The 25000-nt window shown below is 44.7% G+C and overlaps 1 protein-coding gene across 1 annotated transcript in view; it reads left to right on the top strand.

Annotated features, from left to right (window-relative positions):
* The window catches only part of LOC121549203 (low density lipoprotein receptor adapter protein 1), a 144242-nt gene that overhangs the window by 115908 nt on the left and 3334 nt on the right, over positions 1-25000 (top strand). Inside the window, exons 4-9 of the mRNA XM_045210055.1 lie at positions 2205-2319; positions 3227-3299; positions 3538-3621; positions 4125-4246; positions 6391-6419; positions 24437-24474. Of these exons, the coding sequence (XP_045065990.1) occupies positions 2205-2319; positions 3227-3299; positions 3538-3621; positions 4125-4246; positions 6391-6419; positions 24437-24473 (460 nt within the window). The 3' untranslated portion in view covers position 24474. The remainder of the gene's footprint in view (positions 1-2204; positions 2320-3226; positions 3300-3537; positions 3622-4124; positions 4247-6390; positions 6420-24436; positions 24475-25000) is intronic.

The raw sequence follows: 25000 nt of genomic DNA on the forward strand, positions 1-25000 counted from the left end.
CTCTTTCTTCAAATCAAATCAAATCAAATGTTATTGGCCACATGCGCCGAATACAACAGGTGCAGACATTACAGTGAAACGCTTACTTACAGCCCTTAACCAACAGTGCATTTATTTTTAACAAAAAAGTAAAAATAAAACAACAACAAAAAAAGTGTTGAGAAAAAAAAGAGCAGAAGTAAAATAAAATAACAGTAGGGAGGCTATATATACAGGGGGGGTACCGGTGCAGAGGTACTGGTTTCTAAGCCCGTTCACAGGTTTGACGTCTTTGACAAGACAACATAAGATTCCGTAATGAGGTTTCCAAGACCGTAAAGCTGATGTGTTCAGTTCATTTCTGCTCTGCTCTGTCTTTAATGTCTGTATCCCAAATGGCACCCTATTCCTTATGTACATGTAGTGCACTGCTTTTGACTAGGGCCCATAGGGGTTTGGGACGCAGACTTTTTGGCCCATCTGTGATATATGACCTAATTCATATTCATAGATTTCCCCTCACACCCTGCTGTGATTGGCCTGCTGCTCATGCATATGCAACAGGTTGGGAAGAGCAGAGTGGAGTTATGAGTATAAAACTATCATCATATTCTCTCTCTCTCTCACTCACTCTCTCTCTCTCTCTTTCTCACTCTCTCTCTCTCTCTCTCTCTCTCTTTCTCACTCTCTCTCTCTCTCTCTGTCTCTCTCTCTCTCTCTGTCTCTCACTCTCTCTCTCTCTCTTTCTCACTCTCTCTCTCTCTCTCTCTCTCTCTCTCTCTCTCTCTCTCTCTCTCTCTCTCTCTCTCTCTCTCTCTCTCTCTCTCTCTCTTTCTCACTCTCTGTTTCTATTTCTCTCTTTCTATTTCTCTCTCTCCTTTTATCTTTCTCTGTTTCTCTCTCTCTGTGTCTTTCTCTCTCTCTCTCTCCTTTTATCTTTCTCTGTTTCTCTCTCTCTCTCTGTCTTTCTTTCTCTCTCTCTCTCTCTCTCTCTCTCTCTCTCTCTCTCTCTCTCTCTCTCTTTCTCACTCTCTGTCTCTATTTCTCTCTTTCTATTTCTCTCTCTCCTTTTATCTTTCTCTGTTTCTCTCTCTCTGTCTTTCTTTCTCTCTCTCTCTCTGTCTGTCTTTCTCTATCACTCTCTCTCTCTCTCTCTATCCCTCACTCTCTGTCTTTCTCTATCCCTCACTCTCTCTCTCTCTCTCTCTCGCTCTGAAACAGGAAAGGGCCTTCCCCAAACTGTTGCCACAAAGTTAGAAGCACAGAATTGTCTAGAATGTCATTGTATGCTGTAGGGTTAAGATTTCCCTTCACTGGAACTAAGGGGCCCAATCCGAACCATGAAAAACAACCCCAGACCATTATTCCTCCTCCACCAAACTTTACAGTTGGCACTATACATTGGGCAGGTAGCGTTCTCCTGGCATCCGCCAAACCTAGATTCGTCCGTTGGACTGCCAGATGGTGAAGCGTGATTCATCACTCCATAAAATAAAATACATGTTTTACCCATTTGGTAGCTACAGTCTTGTCTCATCGCTGCAACTCCCGTACGGTGAGTACTAACTCTAACGTTAGCTCAGGAAGGTGAGTACTAACTCTAACGTTAGCTCAGGAAGGTGAGTACTAACTCTAACGTTAGCTCAGGAAGGTGAGTACTAACTCTAACGTTAGCTCAGGAAGGTGAGTACAAGAGCCATGCGTCCCCCGAAACACGACCCTGCAAAAGGCGCACTGCTTCTTCACACACTGCTCGCTTATCCCGGAAGCCAGCCGCACCAATGTGTCAGAGGGAACACCGTCCAACTGACGACTGAAGTCAGCTTGCAGGCGCCCGGCCCACCACAAGGAGTCGCTAGAGCACAATGAGACAAGGAAATCCCGACCGGCCAAACCCTCCCCTAACCTGGACGAATTGTGCGCCGCCTCATCACTCATTTTTACAGGAGCAGTTAGGGTTAAGTGCCTTGCTCAAGGGCACATCGACAGATTTTTCACCTAGTCAGCTTGGGGATTAGAACCAGCAACCCTTCGGTTACTGGCACAACGCTCTTAACCACTAAGCTACCTGCCGCGCCACTCCAGAGAGTGAGGTTTTATTTGACATTGAAGTGAGGTTTTATTTGACAGTGAAGTAAGGTTTGTGGTATGTTTTCTATGTCATGTTTTTCCATACCCTAGACCCCATTGGTTGATGGGAGTTGTATTTTTTTCTCCTCCTGCAGAATCTCATACTGCACAGCAGATAAAACTCAGGACAAGGTGTTTGCCTACGTTTCCCAGAGTCAGTTCAACGAGACACTTGAGTGCCACGCCTTCCTCTGCCACAAGAAGAAAATCGTAAGTGAGCAACAGTTTATATTTTCAAAAGACACTCATCTTACTGTCATCATTTAAATGTTCTGTTTGATAGTAATGATCCTAGACACTGAATATCAGAAATAAGACCTTGAATAAATTAAGAAGTTTATTCACATGACTTCATAAGACACCAGTTTTTTCAATAGAAGACCAACCTCCCTTTCTTTAGATGTAGACTGCAGTAAAAATGCTGATGTGTGGCCCCATCTTGTGGTAACAGTGGGTAGTGCATGTATGATCATGTTTACTGTATATTTGCTTAAACTCTTACAGTATGGGCCAGTTTAACTATGGTAGACACCGCTCTGAATCAGGGACAGTTTAACTATGGTAGACACCGCTCTGAATCAGGGACAGTTTAACTATGGTAGACACCGCTCTGAATAATAATATAATAATAATATGCCATTTAGCAGATGCTTTTATCCAAAGCGACTTACAGTCATGCGTGCATACATTATTATTTTTTTGTGTATGGGTGGTCCCGGGGATCGAACCCACTACCTTGGCGTTACAAGCGCCGTGCTCTACCAGCTGAGCTACAGAGGATGAATCAGGGACAGTTTAACTATGGTAGACACCGCTCTGAATCAGGGACAGTTTAACTATGGTAGACACCGCTCTGAATCAGGGCCAGTTTAACTATGGTAGACACCGCTCTGAATCAGGGACAGTTTAACTATGGTAGACACCGCTCTGAAGATATAGTTCAGAGCCATGTGTCATTCCCTGAGGTTGTGTGAAGATGTAGCCAATCAGAGTGTGTTATTCCCTGAGGTTGTGTGAAGATGTAGCCAATCAGAGTGTGTTATTCTCTGAGGTTGTGTGAAGATGTAGCCAATCAGAGTGTGTTATTCTCTGAGGTTGTGTGATCTGTCATTGACAGGCTCAGGCTGTGACGCTAACAGTAGCCCAGGCCTTCAAAGTAGCTCTGGACCTGTGGGAGATTGCTCAGGAAGGTGAGTACTAACTCTAACGTTAGCTCAGGAAGGTGAGTACTAACTCTAACGTTAGCTCAGGAAGGTGAGTACTAACTCTAACGTTAGCTCAGGAAGGTGAGTACTAACTCTAACGTTAGGTCAGGAAGGTAGGTCATTAATGCTGTTAATGCTGTTGATCTAAGTGTGCAGAGATTCTTCCCTTTAAGGTCAGACACTCTTCTCTTCTCTTCTCTTCACTTCTCCTCTCTGTCCTCAGATAAAAGTAAGAAGGCCAGGACGTGCTGCTCGTGTTCTGTCAGCGATGGACAGACAGAGAAGACAAACACACACTGTGTCTCAGGTAGGTCAACTTCCTGGTACTCTTCCTGTATGACCTTGACAGCTATTGTTACTGAAGCCTTTGCTGCTCAACTCTAGCACGGCAGGGAGTGTGCAGACGTAGAGCCCTCTGTAAGACACACTCACTGCGCTTGAGGTAAGTTATTTAGCTACTCTCTACTCCGCTGTCCTCCCGGTGCTCATGGCTTCAGGGGAGACAGCTTGAGATTCTGCTATAGTGGTGCAGTAACGCCTCGGGGGACTTGGCCTGATCACTACAGTTGAACGTTTCAGGTCATTAAAATTCTACTGCTGTGATGGCCATGGCCCATGGGCTTTCATTGATCTACTCTGTCCTGTGACGCAGAGTCAAAGGGACAACAAAAGATGAGCCTCTTTCTCTCTCTCTACCTCTCTCTCTCTCTTTATCTCTACCTCTCCCCTCCCTACCTTTCTCTCTATCTCTCTCTCCTGTAACCTCCCTCCCTCCCTCACTCCTTCCCCCCCTGTCGCTCTCTGTCTTAGACTCAGAGAAGCACCAGCCCCTGGAGAAGGAAGAGAAACTGAGACGGCCATTCTTCTCCATGTCGTTCAGCTCGCCCCGCAACAAACCTGCCCGGAAACCACCAATCAAACACGACTCCTGGGTAGGTCGCGACCTTGGGTTCCAGGCCTCTGATTGGTCTAACCAGCCTAGTTATATAATATGATATTGTTTAGAGATAAAGGATGACAATGACATGAAGCCATTCAGGGGCGGACTGGGACCAAATATCGGCCATGGCATTTCAAATACACCGGCCCCCATTATTAACCAGATAATTATAATTTTGCACAACAAACCCAAGTTAGACAGGCCCACTAGGCTACAAATGTACCAGCCCATCTGGCTCTTGCCAGAAATGCCATATGGTCAGTCCGCCCCTGTCCGCATTAGACATGCCCTCGATTATAATAGAGGTGGGTAACATAATCTTCACTACTACAGGCTTTAAGACAAGGGGGTTATTTTTGAAAGGTCCATATGCTATAACATTATTAAGGTGTAGAGGTCACCCCTAAGTACTAGTTTATGCTTCACAAATCCTAAACTTAACATCAAGTTACTGTGCCAGTAACCGAAAGGTCGCTGGTTGTAATCCCCGAGCCGACTAGGTGAAAAATCTGTCGATGTGCCCTTGAGCAAGGCACTTAACCCTAATTGCTCCTGTAAGTCGCTCTGGATAAGAGCGTCTGCTAAATGACATAAAAAATATAAAAAAATAAAAAATAATAATAGCTGACCCTGTATCAGTGGTTAGGTGCATGTTCTGCTTACTCCAAAACACGAGTGTTATGCAGCTGTGTTGACATATACTCACCACTAGGTGGCAGCCTTTTCCTTTGAATGTTAAATACTCATCCGATACACGTCCGACTGTTTGATGAGAGTAACCACATCTCATCAACTAGTCCATCGCAGCTACATTATAAAGTCTCTCTCTCTCTCTCTTTACCCCTCTCTCTTCACATCTCTTTCAATCAATTTTATTGAATATTCTTTATTGAAAGTTCCACCACGTATTCCTGTACCAGAGAATATGCAAATTTTTCCTCCACTGATTGGGATGTCGAGAAATATATGAGAAACCAGAGGATGTATCTGAAATATGTCTCTTTTAGTATTCTAAATTTGACCGTATGTCACAAACCAGTGCAATATTATTGACAAACTAATATTGATTTAAAATATTGTTATACAGATATACACTGAGTGTATCAAACATTAGGAACACCTTCCTAATATTGAGATGCTCCCCCCTTTTTTCCCTCAAAACAGCCTCAATTCGTCGGGGCGTGGACTCTACAAGGTGTCGAAAGCGTTCCACAGGGGATGCTGGCCCATGTTGACTTCCCACAGTTGTGTGAAGTTGGCTGGATGTCCTTTGGGTGGTAGATCATTGTTGATACACACGGGAAACTATTGAGCGTGAAAAACCCAGCAGCGTTGCAGTTCTTGACACTAACTGGTGCGCCTGGCACCTACTACCATACCCCGTTCAAAGGCACTTAAATATGTTATATTGCCTATTCACCCTCTGAATGGCACACATACACAATTCATGTCTCAATTCATGACTTAAAAATTATTATTTAACCTGTCTCCTCCCTTTCATCTACACTGATTGAAGTGGATTTAACAAGTGACATCAATAAGGGTTCATAGCTTTCACCTGGATTCACCTGGTCAGTCTATGTCATGGAAAGAGCAGGTGTTCTTAATGTTTTGTACACTCAGTGTAGATTGAAAACAGTGTAGAGCTGAAATACTGCTCTGCAGCTCTTGGTAATTCACTTAATCAAAAAAAAACATCACTGCACTATTTGATTGAAGCTGTGTTGGTGAAGCTATTTCACAATATGTTGCACTGAGGAGGTGTACACAGTAGAATTAATACTGGTACCGTATTTTGTTATTCCAATGTTACAGTTTGTAAGTTATATTGCCTGCACATTGATACATACTATAGTACATTTAGTATCATGGGGTTGTATTGATACATACTATAGTGGTGGTCCTCTGTAGCTCAATTGGTAGAGCACGGCGCTTGTAACGCCCAGGGTAGTGGGTTCGATCCCCGGGACCACCCATACGTAAAAATGTATGCGCACATGACTGTAAGTCGCTTTGGATAAAAGCATCTGCTAAATGGCTTATTATTATTATTATTATTATTATTATTATTATTATTATTATTATTATAGTACATTTAGTCTCATGGGGTTGTATTTGTTCCCTTTCTATTCACAGGAGGATGGCCTTGATTATGCGTTCTCAAGGTAATACTTACATTGTTTTACATTTTATTTTATCTAAAAAACTGTAAATCTAATTTCTATACTTAAGGTCACGTCTATCCACTAATAGTTTAATAAAGTAACTGTAGGTAAAGTATAGTAAAATAAAAATAAGTGTATGGACTGACTTGAGATCAGTTATAAATGTAGTGGTGTATGGACTGACTTGAGATCAGTTATAAATGTAGTGATGTATGGACTGACTTGAGATCAGTTATACATGTAGTGATGTATGGACTGACTTGAGATCAGTTGTATCTGCATTTAAAGAAATTACCCGGTAAGAAAATAACCAGATATGAAAAAATAAAGCTGAATACAAGTCCAGGGTATATTTCCCTGGCTCTCTCCATTTAGGCAGAGCTCTTTAACCTAAATGACTGCAATTAACATGTTTTAAGCCCCAACCTAAGACTGCATTTAAAGACAGATTTCTGGGTGGAAAATTCCAGATCACTTTCCCGCAAAACGAACAGTTTTCGGGAGTTATCAATGGCGTATAACTCATACACGGCTTTGGCACACCCTGCGTGAACGTTGGGAAACTAACGGGTTGGTGTTCAGACGACATGAACGGGTCTGGAAACCCGGCGTGATCGGGTTGAGTATTCAGGAAAACGTACCTGGGAACAGCGTCTCTCAGGTTTCCTGACAACGTGCACTGCAGGGTGTGTGTACTAGGTGATAAAAATGCTAGCTGGAAAATGCGAGCTAATATTATTGCTAATTTGCTACCCCAGCTGCAGTAGGCTACACTAAAACAATCTTTAGGCTGGTTTACAAAAGATACCGTTACTGTACAATGCTACTTTTTCAAAACATCCAATTTCACTTTCACGTTATACATTCAGAACAAAAACACGTGTTAACTTGTTCAACTCCGACCGGTTGTTTTTTTGGGTCCTGACATTTCTGACAAAATGTTTTTTTTTTTGTCTGAAAATAGAAAGTGACATATCATTTCAAAACTACAGCCTTTGTCTGTTTGGAAATGTAACTCAAATCTTACTGCTGGCAATGTCATCCCGCCGGCACCCTCCTAAATATCTGTCCCTCTCTCTGTCCCTGTTCCTCTCTCTGTCCCTGTCCCTCTCTCTGTCCCTGTCCCTCTCTCTGTCCCTGTCCCTCTCTCTGTCTCTGTCCCTCTCTCTGTCCCTGTCCCTCTCTCTGTCTCTGTCCCTCTCTCTGTCCCTGTCCCTCTCTCTGTCCCTGTCCCTCTCTCTGTCCCTGTCTCTGTCTCTGTCCCTGTCCCTCTCTCTGTCCCTGTCCCTCTCTCTGTCTCTGTCCCTCTCTCTGTCCCTCTCTCTGTCCCTGTTCCTCTCTCTGTCTCTGTCCCTCTCTCTGTCCCTGTCCCTCTCTCTGTCCCTGTCCCTCTCTCTGTCTCTGTCTCTGTCTCTCTCTCTGTCTCTGTTCTTCTCTCTGTCCCTGTTCCTCTCTCTGTCCCTGTTTCTCTCTCTGTCCCTGTTTCTCTCTCTGTCCCTGTTCCTCTCTCTGTCTCTGTCCCTCTCTCTGTCTCTGTCCCTGTCCCTCTCTCTGTCCCTGTCCCTCTCTCTGTCCCTGTCCCTCTCTCTGTCCCTGTCCCTCTCTCTGTCTCTGTCCCTCTCTCTGTCCCTGTCTGCAAGAGGGCTCGTTAGGATGGAAGGGGGCAGTAGGGGGGGTACGGGGGGCGACCCCTGTAATAGGGGTCTTGAATCAAATCAAATCAAATGTTATTTGTCACATGCGCCGAATACAACAGGTGTAGACCTTACAGTGAAATGCTTACTTACAAGCCCGTAATCAACAATGCAGTTGTAAGAAAAATAAGTGTAAATAAAAATATATATAAAATAATAATTAAAGAGCAGCAGTAAAATAACAGTAGCGAGGCTATGTACAGGGGGGTACCGGTACAGAGGCAATGTGTTAGTCGATGTAATAACAGTAGGGAGGCTATATACAGGGGGTACCGGTACAGAGGCAATGTGTTAGTCGATGTAATAACAGTAGGGAGGCTATATACAGGGGGTACCGGTACAGAGTCAATGTGCGGGGGCACCGGTTAGTCAAGGTAATTGAGGTAATATGCACATGTAGGTAGAGTTAAAGTGACTGTGCATAGATAATAAATAGAGAGTAGCAGCAGCGTAAAAGAGGAGGTGGGTTGGGGGGAGGACAATGCAAATAGTCAGGGTAGCCATTTGATTAGCTGTTCAGGAGTCTTATGGCTTGGGGGTAGAAGCTGTTAAGAAGCCTTTTGGACCTAGACTTGGCACTCCGGTACTGCTTCCAGTGTGGTAGCAGAGAGAACAGTCTATGACCATTTTTAGGGCCTTCCTCTGACACCGCCTGGTATAGAGGTCCTGGATGGCAGGAAGTTTGGCCCCAGTGATGTACTGGGCCGTACGCACTACCCTCTGTAGTGCCTTCCGGTCGGAGGCCGAGCAGTTGCCATACCAGGCAGTGATGCAACCAGTCAGGATGCTCTCGATGGTGCAGCTGTATAACTTTTTGAGGATCTGAGGACTCATGCCAAATATTTTCAGTCTCCTGAGGGGGAATAGGCTTTGTCATGCCCTCTTCACGACTGTCTTGGTGTGTTTGGACCATGATAGTTTGTTGGTGATGTGGACACCAAGGAACTTGAAGCTCTCAACCTGCTCCACTTTTTATTTTTATTTTTTATTTTTTTATTTCACCTTTATTTAACCAGGTAAGCCAGTTGAGAACAAGTTCTCATTTACAACTGCGACCTGGCCAAGATAAAGCCTGGGGCGGCAGGTAGCTTAGGGGTTAAGAGCGTTGTGCCAGTAACTGAAAGGTCGCTGGTTCTAATCCCTGAGCCGACTAGGTGAAAAATCTGTCGATGTGCCCTTGAGCAAGGCACTTAACCCTAATTGCTCCTGTAAGTCGCTCTGGATAAGAGCGTCTGCTAAATGACTAAAATGTAATGTAAAGCAGTGCGATAAAAACAACAAAGAGTTACATATGGGGTAAAAATACATAAAGTCAAAAAATACAACAGAAAATCTATATACAGTGTGTGCAAATGTAGCAAGTTATGGAGGTAAGGCAATAAATAGGCTATAGTGCAAAATAATTAGTATTAACACTGGATTGCTAGATGTGCAAGAGATGATGTGCAAATAGAGATACTGGGGTGCAAAATAGCAAAATAAATAACAATATAGGGATGAGGTAGTTGGGTGGGCTAATTTCAGATGGGCTGTGTACAGGTGCAGTGATCGGTAAGCTGCTCTGACAACTGATGCTTAAAGTTAGTGAGGGAGATAAGTGTCTCCAGCTTCAGAGATTTTTGCAATTCATTCCAGTCATTGGCAGCAAAGAACTGGAAGGAATGGCGGCCAAAGGAGGTGTTGGCTTTGGGGATGACCAGTGAGATATACCTGCTGGAGCGCAGACTACGGGTGGGTGCTGCTATGGTGACCAATGAGCTAAGATAAGGCGGGGATTTGCCTAGCAGTGATTTATAGATGGCCTGGAGCCAGTGGGTTTGACGACGAACATATAGTGAGGACCAGCCAACAAGAGCGTACAGGTCACAGTGGTGGGTAGTGTATGGGGCTTTGGAGACAAAACGGATGGCACTGTGATAGACTACATCCAATTTGCTGAGTAGAGTGTTGGAGGCTATTTTGTAAATGACATCGCCGAAGTCAATGATCGGTAGGATAGTCAGTTTTACGAGGGCATGTTTGGCAGCATGAGTGAAGGAGGCTTTGTTGTGAAATAGGAAGCCAATTCTAGATTTAACTTTGGATTGGAGATTCTTAATGTGAGTCTGGAAGGAGAGTTTACAGTCTAACCAGACACCTAGGTATTTGTAGTTGTCCACATACTCTAGGTCAGACCCTTCGAGAGTAGTGATTCTAGTCGGGTGGGCGGGTGCCAGCAGCGTTCGATTGAAGAGCATGCATTTAGTTTTACTAGTGTTTAAGACCAGTTGGAGGCTACTGAAGGAGTGTTGTATGGCATTGAAGCTCGTTTGGAGGTTTGTTAACACAGTGTCCAATGAAGGGCCAGATGTATACAAAATGGTGTCGTCTGCGTAGAGGTGGATCTGAGAGTCACCAGCGGCAAGGGCGACATCATTGATATACACAGAGAAAAGAGTCGGCCCAAGAATTGAACCCTGTGGCACCCCCATAGAGACTGCCATAGGTCCAGACAACAGGCCCTCCGATTTGACACATTGAACTCTATCTGAGAAGTAGTTGGTGAACCAGGCGAGGCAGTCATTTGAGAAACCAAGGCTATTTAGTCTGCCAATAAGAATGCGGTGGTTGACAGAGTCGAAAGCCTTGGCCAGGTCGATGAAGACGGCTGCACAGTACTGTCTATTATCGATCGCGGTTATAATATCGTTTAGGACCTTGAGCGTGGCTGAAGTGCACCCATGACCAGCTCGGAAACCGGATTGCATAGCGGAGAAGGTACGGTGGGATTCGAAATGGTCGGTGATCTGTTTGTTAACTTGGCTTTCAAATACTTTCGAAAGGCAGGGCAGGATGGATATAGGTCTGTAACAGTTTGGATCTAGAGTGTCACCCCCTTTGAAGAGGGGGATGACCGCGGCAGCTTTCCAATCTCTGGGGATCTCAGACGTTACGAAAGAGAGGTTGAACAGGCTGGTAATAGGGGTAGCGACAATTTCAGCGGCTAGTTCTAGAAAGAAAGGGTCCAGATTGTCTAGCTCAGCTGATTTGCAGGGGTCCAGATTTTGCAGCTCTTTCAGAACATCAGCTGTCTTAATTTGTGTGAAGGAGAAGCTGGGGGGGCATGGGCAAGTTGCAGCAGAGGGTGCAGAGTTGGTGGCCGGGGTAGTGGTAGCCAGGTGGAAAGCATGGACAGCCGTAGCAAAATGCTTGTTGAAATTCTCGATTATTGTAGATTTATCGGTGGTGATAGTGTTTCCTAGCCTCAGTGCAGTGGGCAACTGGGAGGAAGTGCTCTTATTCTCCATGGACTTTACAGTGTCCCAAAACTTTTTGGAGTTAGTGCTACAGGATGCACATTTCTGTTTGAAAAAGTTAGCCCCGTTGATGAGAATGGAGGCGTGTTTCTGTTTGAAAAAGTTAGCCCCGTTGATGAGAATGGAGGCGTGCTCGGTCCTCCTTTTCCTGTAGTCCAAAATAATCTCCTTTGTCTTGGTCACGTTGAGGGAGAGGTTGTTATACTGGCACCACACGGCCAGGTCTCTGACCTCCACCCTTTAGGCTGTCTCATCGTTGTCGGTGATCAGGCCTACCACTGTTGTGTCGTCTGGAAACTTAATGATGGTGTTGGAGTCGTGCCTGGCCATGCAGTCATGGGTGAACAGGGAGTACAGGAGGGGACTGAGCATGCAACCCTGAGGGACCCCCATGTTGAGGATCAGCGTGGCAGATGTGTTGTTACCTACCCTTACCACCTGGGGGCGGCCTGTCAGGAAGTCCAGGATCCAGTTGCAGAGGGAGGTGTTTAGTCTGAGGGTCCTTAGCTTAGTGATGAGCTTTGAGGGCACTATGGTGTTGAACGCTGAGCTGTAGTCAATTAATAGCATTCTCACGTAGGTGTTCCTCTTGTCCAGGTGGGAAAGGGCAGTGTGGAGTGCAATAGAGATTGTATCATCTGTGGATCTGTTGGGGTGGTATGCAAATTGGAGTGGGTCTAGGGTTTCTGGGATAATGGTGTTGATGTGAGCCATGACCAGCCTTTCAAAGCACTTCATGGCTACAGCGCTGGGCCGTTGACCTACAGTGGCTACCCTCCCCAGGACGTGAAGATCTCCTCCAACTCGATGCACATCTTGGCCAGGAAGGGCTCCTTGATGTTGTCATTGAGGTGAGCAAAGGTCACCTCCTTGATGGGATGGGGCCCCTCGTAGAACTCATCCAGAGGTCACCCCCTTGATGGGAATGGGCCCCTCGTTGAACTCATCCAGAGGTCACCTCCTTGATGGGAAAGGGCCTCTCGTTGAACTCATCCAGAGGTCACCTCTTTGATGGGAATGGGCCCCTTGTTGAACTCATCCAGAGGTCACCTCCTTGATGGGAATGGGCCCCTCGTTGAACTCATCCAGAGGTCACCTCCTTGATGGGAAAGGGCCCCTCGTTGAACTCATCCAGAGGTCACCTCCTTGATGGGAAAGGGCCCCTCGTTGAACTCATCCAGAGGTCACCTACTTGATGGGAAAGGGCCCCTCGTTGAACTCATCCAGAGGTCACCTCCTTGATGGGAAAGGGCCCCTCGTTGAACTCATCCAGAGGTCACCTCCTTGATGGGAAAGGGCCCCTCGTTGAACTCATCCAGAGGTCACCTCCTTGATGGGAAAGGGCCCCTCGTTGAACTCATCCAGAGGTCACCTCCTTGATGGGAAAGGGCCCCTCGTTGAACTCATCCAGAGGTCACCTCCTTGATGGGAAAGGGCCCCTCGTTGAACTCATCCAGAGGTCACCTCCTTGATGGGAAAGGGCCCCTCGTTGAACTCATCCAGAGGAGGAGTTTATGAGTGAAGCACACACAAACAGCATACACCAGGCTTCTCATTGTCATAATGACCTCAACATAGTCACCTTGAGAAACAATACCAAGAGATAAATAGCCGGTTCCCAGATCTTGTTTGTGCCCATCTTGCCATATCTTTTGATCATTGTCAAACATGCTTGGCATAACAATGACTATAGTAGTTGGCAAGACGACAGATCTGGGACCAGGCTGGCAGACACACATTATATGCTTTGAAACTATAATAGACAACACGTCTCTGAAATAACGATTACATTCAAAAATCCATACCGGTTACCTCTGAGCTACGAGCTGATGGCGTAGCTGACAGGGACTGTCTGGGTGAGCTGGGCCATGGGCTGCCGGACTGGCTACATACTTCCCAAGCTTGGAGCCCCCCGGAGCTCGTCACTGGCTGGCTCTGGTAGTCTCGCAGTTTACAGACCCGAAAATGTCAGATTACGTTAATGCAACAATAATCGTGAGTGTACGATCCCAGAAATCCTTGTTAATGCGTAATCAGGAGTGTACAATCCCGGAAATACTTGTGTCAGTGCGTGGTCAGGAGTGTACAGCGATCTGCACACACATTTGAGAAATGACAGCTCACCTCCCGCTCACATCAAATTTCACTAAATGTTTACAGGTTGGAAAATACCCGGAGACACCTCTTTCCTCTTTCTCTCCCATGGCACCCTATTCCTTATATAGTGCACTACGTTTGACCAGGGCTCTGTGGGGGGAATAGGGTACCATTTGGATCGTATCCCCAATGTGTGATAATGGGAGGTCGTTTTCAGTAGCGGAGCGGCTCTTATCTTTTATATGAGACATACAGCACGAGGGGTTGTTAAGGTGAGTGGGGGAGCAGATCTTATCTTTTATATGAGACATACAGCACGAGGGGTTGTTAAGGTGAGTGGGGGAGCAGATCTTATCTTTTATATGAGACAGACAGCACGAGGGGTTGTTAAGGTGAGTGGGGGAGCAGATCGAGACTTAAGTCTCTCACAAATGAACAGAAGATCAGAAGAACAGCTAGAAGCGCTGTTAAATACTACAATCAATCACAATGCCTCGTGGGTAATAGAGGCAGGGCCGGTTTCTTTCTTTCTTTCTGTTTGTTTGTTTTCCTTTTCTTTTGGGTCCCGGATTGATCCCAGAACGATCCCAAGATGGCTGCTAGAATATTATAGAAATATAATCTATAGAAAGGACTTGGAACCTGACTTGAATTTCTATGATTTCAGTACAGTCGTGGTCAAAAGTTTTGAGAATGACACAAATACTAATTTTCACAAAGTCTGCTGCCTCAGTTTTAATGATGGCAATTTGCATATACTCCAGAATGTCATGAAGAGTAATCAGATGAATTGCAATTAATTGCAAAGTCCCTCTTTGCCATGAAAATGAACTTAATCCCCAAAAAACATTTCCACTGCATTTCAGCCCTGCCACAAAAGGACCAGCTGCCATCTTGTCAGTGATTCTCTCGTTAACACAGGTGAGAGTGTTGACGAGGACAAGGCTGGAGATCACTCTGTCATGCTGATTGAGTTAGCATAACAGACTGGAAGCTTTAAAATGAGGGTGGTGCTTGAAATCATTGTTCTTCCTCTGTTAACCATGGTTACCTGCAAGAAAACACGTGCCGTCATCATTGCTTTGCACAAAAAGGGCTTCACAGGCAAGGATATTGCTGCTAGTAAGATTGCACCTTAATCAACCATTTATCGGATCATCAAGAACTTCAAGGAGAGAGGTTCAATTGTTGTGAAGAAGGCGTCAGTGCGCCCAAGAAAGTCCAGCAAGCGCCAGGACCGTCTCCTAAAGTTGTTTCCCCCGATGTTGTTTATAAGGTTCTACAGTAGGTGACATGGCGACATGTTTGGACTAAAACAGCATAAAACCGGGTGTATCACAACGACATGTTCAAAGGAATTAGCCAGTTACAGAAACATTTCGAAATAGTTTGGTCAATTATTTTGTGAAATTAACCAGTTAGCCATCTACCTTTTGATAAGCAGCTTGCTAGCTAGAGCTAGCTGGTAGCTTGCTAGCTAGTTAGCTCCCTTTCCAATTTCAAGTCATTCTAAACTAATATCTGACTAACTCAGAAATATGAAGTTATTTCAGAATGAAAGTTAACCAGCTAGCGCATCATGGTTTGTGACATTGTGTTAGCTAGCTATCCAGGTGCACTCTTTCTTCTGTGAGCTGACTGCTCGTTCTAAATAGTATAATCTAATCTGTTCAAAACGGTGGTAGCATGTGCAGCAGTGGTCGGTTTTTGACATGCAAAAATGAAATACAGACCCCTTGACTTTTTCCACGTTTTGTCACGTTACAGCCTTGTTCTAAAATTGAATAAATCATTTTTTTCCCCTCATCAATCTACACACAATACCCCATAATGACAATGCAAACACAGGGTTTTAGAAATGTTTGCTAATTTATAAAAAAATTAAAAAACAGAAATATCACATTCACATAAGTATTCAGACCCTTTACTCATTACTTTGTTGAAGCACCTTTGGCAGCGATTACAGCCTTGAGTCTTCTTGGGTATGACGCTACAAGCTTGGCACACCTGTATTTGGGGAGTTTCTCCCATTCTTCTCTGCAGATCCTCTCAAGCTCTGTCAGGTTGGTTGGAGCGTTGCTGCACAGCTATTTTCAGGTTTCTCCAGAGATGTTTGATCGGGTTCAAGTCCGGGCTCTGGCTGGGCCACTCAAGGACATTGAGACTTGTCCCGAAGCCACTCCTGCGTTGTCTTGGCTGTGTGCTTAGGGTCGTCGCCCCCAGTCTGAGATCCTGAGCGCTCTGGAGCAGGTTTTCATCAAGGATCTCTCTGTACTTTGCTCCGTTCATTTTGCCTCAATCCTGACTGGTCTCCCAGTCTCTGCCGCTGAAAACATCCCCACAGCATGATGCTGCCAACGTCATACTTCACCATAGGGATGGTGCCAGGTTTCCTCCAGAGGTGACGCTTAGCATTCAGACCAAAGAGTTTAATCTTGGTTTCATCAGACCAGAGAATCTTGTGTCTTTAGGTGCTTTTTGGCAAACTCCAAGCAGGCTGTCACGCACATTTTACTGAGGAGTGGCTTCCATCTGGCCACTCTACCATAAAGGCCTGATTGGTGGAGTGCTGCAGAGATGGTTGTCCTTCTGGAAGGTTGTACCAGCTCCACAGAGGAACTCTGGAGCTCTGTCAGAGTGACCATTGGGTTCTTGGTCACCTCCCTGACCAAGGCCCTTCTCCCCCGATTACTCATTCTTCCATTTAAGAATGATGGAGGCCACTGTGTTCTTGGGGACCTTCAATGCTGCAGAAATTTTTTGGTACCCTTCCCCAGATCTGTGCCTCGACACAATCCTGTTTAGAAGCTCTACGGACAATTCCTTCGACCTCATGACTTGGTTTTTGCTCTGACATAAACTGTCAACGGTGGGACCTTATATAGACAGGCGTGTGTGCCTTTCCAAATCATATCCAATTCATTGAATTTACCACAGGTGGACTCCAATCAAGTTGTAGAAACATCTCAAGGATGATCAATGGAAACAAGATGCACCTGAGCTCAATTTCGAGTCTCATAGCAAAGGGTCTGAATATATATATATATTTTTTAAATACATTTTCAAAAATTGCTACAAACACGTTTTTTCTTTGTCATTTTGGGGTATTGTGTGTAGATTGCTGAGGATTTTTTATTTATTTAATCAATTTTAGAATAAGGCTGTAACGTAACAAAATGTGGAAAATGTCAAGAGGTCTGAATTCTTTCCGAAGGCACTGTAGGTGTATTTATTTGTTCAAATGCACAGATCGCTTTATCTTCTTTATCTTTACCTGTAGTTCAAAAACATGGCATCATATTTCTGTCATGCTGATTTTGTTGACAACTCTAACCACCTCGTGCCCCACTCCTGAGTGGCGCAGTGGTCTAAGGCACTGCATCGCAGTGCTAACTGTGCCACTAGAGATCCTGGTTCGAATCCAGGCTCTGTCGCGGGAGACTCATGGGCGGCGCATAATTGGCCCAGTGTCGTCCAGGGTAGGGGAGGGAATGGCCGGCAGGGATGTAGCTCAGTTGATAGAGAATGGCGTTTGCAACGCCAGGGTTGTGGGTTCGATTCCCACGGGGGGCCAGTATAAAAAATATATATATATATGTATTCACTAACTGTAAGTTGCTCTGGATAAGAGCGTCTGTTAAATGACTAAAATGTAAATGTATTCAGCCAATCAGCTTCTATATGGTGGCTAAACAATGGCTAGCTACCCAGGGTTGCATCCATATTGTTTAAAAAGCGGGTTGTATGTGGACAACGGGATATGAAAGCAGATTGCCAGATACATCACCAATTTGTAAGTCGCTCTGGATAAGAGCATCTGCTAAGTGACTTAAATGTTAAATGTAAATTACAGTAGATTGTGTATTGTCAGTGTCAAATGAAATGCCATGTCACACACTATCCAAAAACACTATCCAAAGTGTATTTTAGATGTATATTCCCCAGGCAGTGGATTGGGTTAACATTTAAAAATGACAGTTTAAAATGTCAGTTTGAAAGAGTTGAAAACATTTGGCCTGGCTTCTTAATGCATTATGGAAGTGTGAATAATTCAACCTGATCTTAAATGTGATGTTGTCATGGCTTTTAGGTTTCAGCTGGCTTAGCTTGTTCCTTTTAAAATAGATCCTCATTTGAGCCCATGAAGTTTCAGGGCTGGACCCAGACTTTGTGGATCATTTATTGATACTGGGGAAAAGTGGACACTGCATTTAACTGTCGGTCTCCGTCTTTGACACGAAGCTTAAGTAGCCTATTCACAGACTGAGGACTAACATTCCATCATACTTAAAATAACCTGCCATGTCTGCACGAAATGCAGAGTCTTTTGAACTCTCTTTCAATGATGAAAACTTTGGTAGTCTGAGCCTGCCGTTGGGCTTAAAACTAACTAGCCCTGACCAGTAGCAGTGCATGGGTAAAATAACTGTGGAATCCAAGTCCCCCCTTCAAAACGCCATATTATAACCTATCTGTTGTGATAATTGCGTTGTTTGCTCTATAACCTGTTAGTTCATGTGCCTTGACACCGTGATAAATAAACCTAAGGCCGAGACAATAAGAAGACACAGTGGCAGAATAAACTCAACCACACCTTTGTTTCGTCACAAAACCGGAGAGCAAAAAAACATGTACATGTGTACCCCCAACATCTGTCCGGTGAAGTCCACAAGGCATATTGCATGTAACAAACAGTTACATGACCCACAGCATGGTCAAGCAAGTTTCATATTTCTGACATTTTCCAGACTACTAAACAACTATTGATTTAGAACACCGGAGAGTTACCGCAAGTCGCAAAGAAAACAGGAGCTGCCTCCACTATTCCAGCACCATTTCAACTTCAACATTTCAACATCTAGGTCCAAAAGACTTCTCTAGGTCCAAAAGACTTCTCAACAGCTTCTACCCTCAAGCCATAAGACTCCTGAACAGCTAATCATGGCTACCCGGACTATTTGCACTGCCCCCCCCACCCCATCCTTTTTACGCTGCTGCTACTCTGTTAATTATTTATGCATAGTCACTTTAACTCTACCCACATGTACATATTACTTCAACTACCTCAACTAGCCGGTGCCCCCGCACATTGACTCTGCACCGGTACCCCCCTGTATATATAGCCTCCCTACTGTTATTTTATTTTACTTCTGCTCTTTTTTTCTCAACACTTTTTTGTTGTTTTATTTTACTTTTTTATAAAAAAATTAATGCACTGTTGGTTAAGGGCTGTAAGTAAGCATTTCACTATAATGTCTGCACCTGTTGTATTCGGTGCATGTGGCCAATAACATTTGATTTGATTTGATAATCTAATCACCTGTGCTTAGTCTAATACAGTGACTGACAACTAAAAGATACCAAAAACGATTTAGTCCAATCAACGTAAGCTAAATATGATGTGCATGTCAATGGTTCAGATTTATGTGTGCGTGTGTGTATCTACATATTGAACTTCCTGGCTAAAATGCTTACTCCCTAGCCTAACTTCCTTTCATTAGCCAGCTAGTTAACATTAGCCTACTACATCTAGCTACATATTGAACTTCCATCCTCTCAGGTTAGAGGCACAATGTATGAATTTATGGTTGGATCAGAATCGCCATTATAAACATTGGCCAGTGCAGAGAATTAAGTAAAACCAAAAGTCAAAATCCCTATCTCCATCCATGGCTAATTTAGGAAAGGGGCAATTTTAGCTACAGTGAGGGAAAAAAGTATTTGATACCCTGCTGATTTTGTACGTTTGCCCACTGACAAAGAAAAGATCAGTCTATAATTTTAATGGTAGGTTTATTTGAACAGTGAGAGACAGAATAACAACAAAAACATCCAGAAAAACGCATGTCAGAAATGTTATAAATTGATTTGCATTTTAATGAGGGAAATAAGTATTTGACCCCCTCTCAATCAGAAAGATTTCTGGTTCCAGGTGTCTTTTATACAGGTGACGAGCTGAGATTAGGGAGCACACTCTTAAAGGAGTGCTCCTAATCTCAGCTTGTTACCTGTATAAAAGACACCTGTCCACAGAAGCAATCAATCAATCAGATTCCAAACTCTTCACCATGGCCAAGACCAAAGAGCTCTCCAATGATGTCAGGGACAAGATTGTAGACCTACACAAGGCTGGAATGGGCTACAAGACCATTGCCAAGCAGCTTGGTGAGAAGGTGACAACAGTTGGTGCGATTATTCGCAAATGGAAGAAACACAAAAGAACTGTCAATCTCCCTCGGCCTGGGGCTCCATGCAAGATCTCACCTCGTGGAGTTGCAATGATCATGAGAATGGTGAGGAATCAGCCCAGAACTACACAGGAGGATCTTGTCAATGATCTCAAGGCAGCTGGGATCACAGTCATCAAGAAAACAATTGGTAACACACTACGCCGTGAAGGACTGAAATCCTGCAGCGCCCAAGGTCCCCCTGCTCAAGAAAGCACATACATACCCGTCTGAAGTTTGCCAATGAACATCTGAATGATTCAGAGGGAGAACTGGGTGAAAGTGTTGTGGTCAGATGAGACCAAAATCGAGCTCTTTGGTATCAACTCAACTCGCCATGTTTGGAGGAGGAGGAATGCTGCCTATGACCCCAAGAATACCATCCCCCCACCGTCAAACATGGAGGTGGAAACATTATGCTTTGGGGTGTTTTTCTGCTAAGGGGACAGGACAACTTCACCGCATCAAAGGGACGATGGACGGGGCCATGTACCGTCAAATCTTGGGTGAGAACCTCCTTCCCTCAGCCAGGGCATTGAAAATGGGTTGTGGATGGGTATTCCAGCATTACAATGACCCAAAACACACGGCCAAGGCAACAAAGGAGTGGCTCAAGAAGAAGCACATTAAGGTCCTGGAGTGGCCTAGCCAGTCTCCAGACCTTAATCCCATAGAAAATATGTGGAGAGGAGCTGAAGGTTTGAGTTGCCAACGTCAGCCTCGAAACCTTAATGACTTGGAGAAGATCTGCAAAGAGGAGTGGGACAAAATCCCTCCTGAGATGTGTGCAAACCTGGTGGCCAACTACAAGAAACGTCTGACCTCTGTGATTGCCAACAAGGGTTTTGCCACCAAGTACTAAGTCATGTTTTGCAGAGGGGTCAAATACTTATTTCCCTCATTAAAATGCAAATCAATTTATAACATTTTTGACATGCGTTTTTCTGGATTTTTTTGTTGTTATTCTGTCTCTCACTGTTCAAATAAACCTACCATTAAAATTATAGACTGATAATTTCTTTGTCAGTGGGCAAACGTACAAAATCAGCAGGGTATCAAATACTTTTTTCCCTCAGTGTACATGAAAACCACATCACAAAAAAACTATATACAATACATAAGTACAAAAATAAAAAAGGTTTGTTAAAACAGATAACAAAACCTACTAATTATAAATGTATAAATTAATTGATCAGCCATCACAAAAAAAATAACGATAGTTGTTTTGTTTAAATGTGTGTGTGCATGTGAGTGTGTGAGTTTGGCTATATGAAGGAGATTACTGAGTAGTTTGGTTGATCAGGCTGACCCACAGTCTTCATGGAGGAGATTACTGAGTAGTTTGGTTCATCAGAATGACCCCCCAGTCTTCATGGAGGAGATTACTGAGTAGTTTGGTTCATCAGGCTGACCCCCCAGTCTTCATGGAGGAGATTACTGAGTAGTTTGGTTCATCAGGCTGACCCCCAGTCTTCATGGAAGAGATTACTGAGTAGTTTGGTTCATCAGGCTGAACCCCCAGTCTTCATGGAGGAGATTACTGAGTAGTTTGGTTGATCAGGCTGAACCCCAGTCTTCATGGAGGAGATTACTGAGTAGTTTGGTTCATCAGGCTGATCCCCCAGTCTCCATGGAGGAGATTACTGAGTAGTTTGGTTCATCAGGCTGAACCCCAGTCTTCATGGGAGGAGATTACTGAGGCAGTTTGGTTCATCAGGCTGACCCCCAGTCTTCATGGAGGAGATTACTGAGTAGTTTGGTTGATCAGGCTGAACCCCAGTCTTCATGGAGGAGATTACTGAGTAGTTTGGTTCATCAGGCTGACCCCCCAGTCTTCATGGAGGAGATTACTGAGTAGTTTGGTTCATCAGGCTGATCCCCCAGTCTTCATGGAGGAGATTACTGAGTAGTTTGGTTCATCAGGCTGATCCCCCAGTCTTCATGGAGGAGATTACTGAGTAGTTTGGTCATCAGGCCGACCCCCAGTCTTCATGGAGGGGATTACTGAGTAGTTTGGTTCATCAGGCTGACCCCCCAGTCTCCATGGAGGAGATTACTGAGTAGTTTGGTTCATCAGGCTGACCCCCGGTCTATATGGGAGGAGATTACTGAGTAGTTTGGTTCATCAGGCTGACCCCCAGTCTCCATGGAGGAGATTACTGAGTAGTTTGGCTCATCAGGCTGACCCCCAGTCTTCATGGAGGAGATTACTGAGTAGTTTGGTTCATCAGGCTGATCCCCAGTCTTCATGGAGGAGATTACTGAGTAGTTTGGTTCATCAGGCTGACCCCCCAGTCTCCATGGGAGGAGATTACTGAGTAGTTTGGTTCATCAGGCTGACCCCCAGTCTTCATGGAGGAGATTACTGAGTAGTTTGGTTCATCAGGCTGACCCCAGTCTTCATGGAGGAGATTACTGAGTAGTTTGGTTCATCAGGCTGACCCCAGTCTTCATGGAGGAGATTACTGAGTAGTTTGGTTCATCAGGCTGACCCCCAGTCTCCATGGAGGAGATTACTGAGTAGTTTGGTTCATCAGGCTGACCCCCAGTCTTCATGGAGGAGATTACTGAGTAGTTTGGTTCATCAGGCTGACCCCAGTCTTCATGGAGGAGATTACTGAGTAGTTTGGTTCATCAGGCTGAACCCCCAGTCTCCATGGGAGGAGATTACTGAGGTAGTTTGGTTCATCAGGCTGACCCCCAGTCTTCATGGAGGAGATTACTGAGTAGTTTGGTTCATCAGGCTGATCCCCAGTCTTCATGGAGGAGATTACTGAGTAGTTTGGTTCATCAGGCTGACCCCCAGTCTTCATAGAGGAGATTACTGAGGACTTTGGTTGATCAGGCTGAACCCCCAGTCTTCATGGAGGAGATTACTGAGTAGTTTGGTTCATCAGGCTGACCCCCAGTCTTCATGGAGGAGATTACTGAGTAGTTTGGTTCATCAGGCTGACCCCCAGTCTTCATGGAGCTGAGATTACTGAGTAGTTTGGTTCATCAGGCTGACCCCAGTCTTCATGGAGGAGATTACTGAGTAGTTTGGTTGATCAGGCTGACCCCCAGTCTTCATGGAGGAGATTACTGAGTAGTTTGGTTGATCAGGCTGAACCCCAGTCTTCATGGGAGGAGATTACCGAGCAGTTTGGTTGATCAGGCTGAACCCCCAGTCTTCATGGAGGAGATTACTGAGTAGTTTGGTTCATCAGGCTGATCCCCAGCCTCTGGAGGAGATTACTGAGTAGTTTGGTTGATCAGGCTGAACCCCGTCTTCATGGAGGAGATTACTGAGTAGTTTGGTTCATCAGGCTGACCCCCAGTCTTCATGGAGGAGATTACTGAGTAGTTTGGTTCATCAGGCTGACCCCTAGTCTTCATGGAGGAGATTACTGAGTAGTTTGGTTCATCAGGCTGACCCCCAGTCTCCATGGAGGAGATTACTGAGTAGTTTGGTTCATCAGGCTGACCCCTAGTCTTCATGGAGGAGATTACTGAGTAGTTTGGTTCATCAGGCTGACCCCCCCAGTCTTCATGGAGGAGATTACTGGGTAGTTTGGTTCATCAGGCTGACCCCCAGTCTTCATGGAGGAGATTACTGAGTAGTTTGGTTCATCAGGCTGACCCCCCCAGTCTTCATGGAGGAGATTACTGAGTAGTTTGGTTCATCAGGCTGAACCCCCCAGTCTTCTCTTGAAGTTATTGAGGGAGTGTGGTACCTCTATATCTGATAGAGACTATGTTAGGTAGTGGGGAGGGTGAAGGTTATCGCAGTGTCTTACATTATATGCAGTAGATGGATTTCAGAATGAACCAGGAAGAATCCATTGAAGGGTTTGGGTAAACTGTCTGGGAGGTATGAGTAGATGAAAGTGCATCATTGGCGTACATTAATGTCGTAAATAGACAAGATATTGAGTTTCTTAAACAAAGGTGCAGATGGAGCCGGGTAATTAGAGGAGGTGGCTAGTCTTGCAAATTCATTTTGTATGATGAGTAATTTTGTGTAGATAGGAGGCAACTAACTAGCCCTGACCCTGCTAACTAGCCTTAAAACTAACTAGCCCTGACCCTGCTAACTAGCCTTAAAACTAACTAGCCCTGACCCTGCTAACTAGCCTTAAAACTAACTAGCCCTGACCCTGCTAACTAGCCTTAAAACTAACTAGCCCTGACCCTGCTAACTAGCCTTAAAACTAACTAGCCCTGACCCTGCTAATTAGCCTTCAAACTAACTAGCCCTGATCCTGCTAACTAGCCTTAAAACTAACTAGCCCTGACCCTGCTAACTAGCCTTCAAACTAACTAGCCCTGAATACAATAGATATGCAATTTGTTTGCGCGGCTGCGTGTGCACGTGTGTGTGTGTGTGTGTGTGTGTGTAAAAGTTTAGCTTCCGTCCCTCTCCTCGCCCCTACCTGGGCTTGAACCAGGGACCCTCTGCACACATCGACAACAGTCACCCTCGAAGCACCGTTACCCGTCGCTCCACAAAAGCCGCGGCCCTTGCAGAGCAAAGGGAAACAACTACTTCAAGGTCTCAGAGCGAGTGACGTCACCGATTGAAATGCTACTAGCGCGCACCGCTAACTAGCTAGCCATTTCACATCGGTTACATGTGTGCGTGGCTGTGTGTGTGTGTGTGTGTGACGCTTTCATATATAAGGTAGAGAAGTAAGTGTGTTGTGTCTCTTCAACCCGGCATGCAGCAACATGGAGGTAGAAGAGATGGACACTGGGAAGTGAGGTGAGATCATTACAATGTTTATTACACAATGATATACACGACCAGTCAAAAGTTTGGACACACCTACTCATTCCAGGGTTTTTCTTTATTTTTACTATTTTCTACATTGTAGAATAATAGTGAAGACATCAAAACTATGAAATAACACATATGGAATCATGTAGTAATCAAAAACGTGTTAAACAAATCGAAATATATTTTATATTTGAGATTCTTCAAATAGCCACCCTTTGCCTTGATGACAGCTTTGCATACTCTTGGCATTCTCTCAACCAGCTTCATGAGGTAGTCACCTGGAATGCATTTCAATTAAAAGGTGTGCCTTGTTAAAAGTTAATTTGTGGAATTTCTTTCTTTCCTAATGCGTTTGAGCCAATCAGTTGTGTTGTGACAAGGTAGGGTTGGTATACAGAAGATAGCCCTATTTGGTAAAAGACCAAGTCCATATTATGACAAGAACAGCTCAAATAAGCAAAGAGAAACAACAATCCATCATTACTTTAAGACATGAAGGTCAGTCAATCCG

This window comes from Coregonus clupeaformis, chromosome 33, assembly GCF_020615455.1.
Source record: "Coregonus clupeaformis isolate EN_2021a chromosome 33, ASM2061545v1, whole genome shotgun sequence".
Classification (NCBI taxonomy): Eukaryota; Metazoa; Chordata; class Actinopteri; order Salmoniformes; family Salmonidae; genus Coregonus; species Coregonus clupeaformis.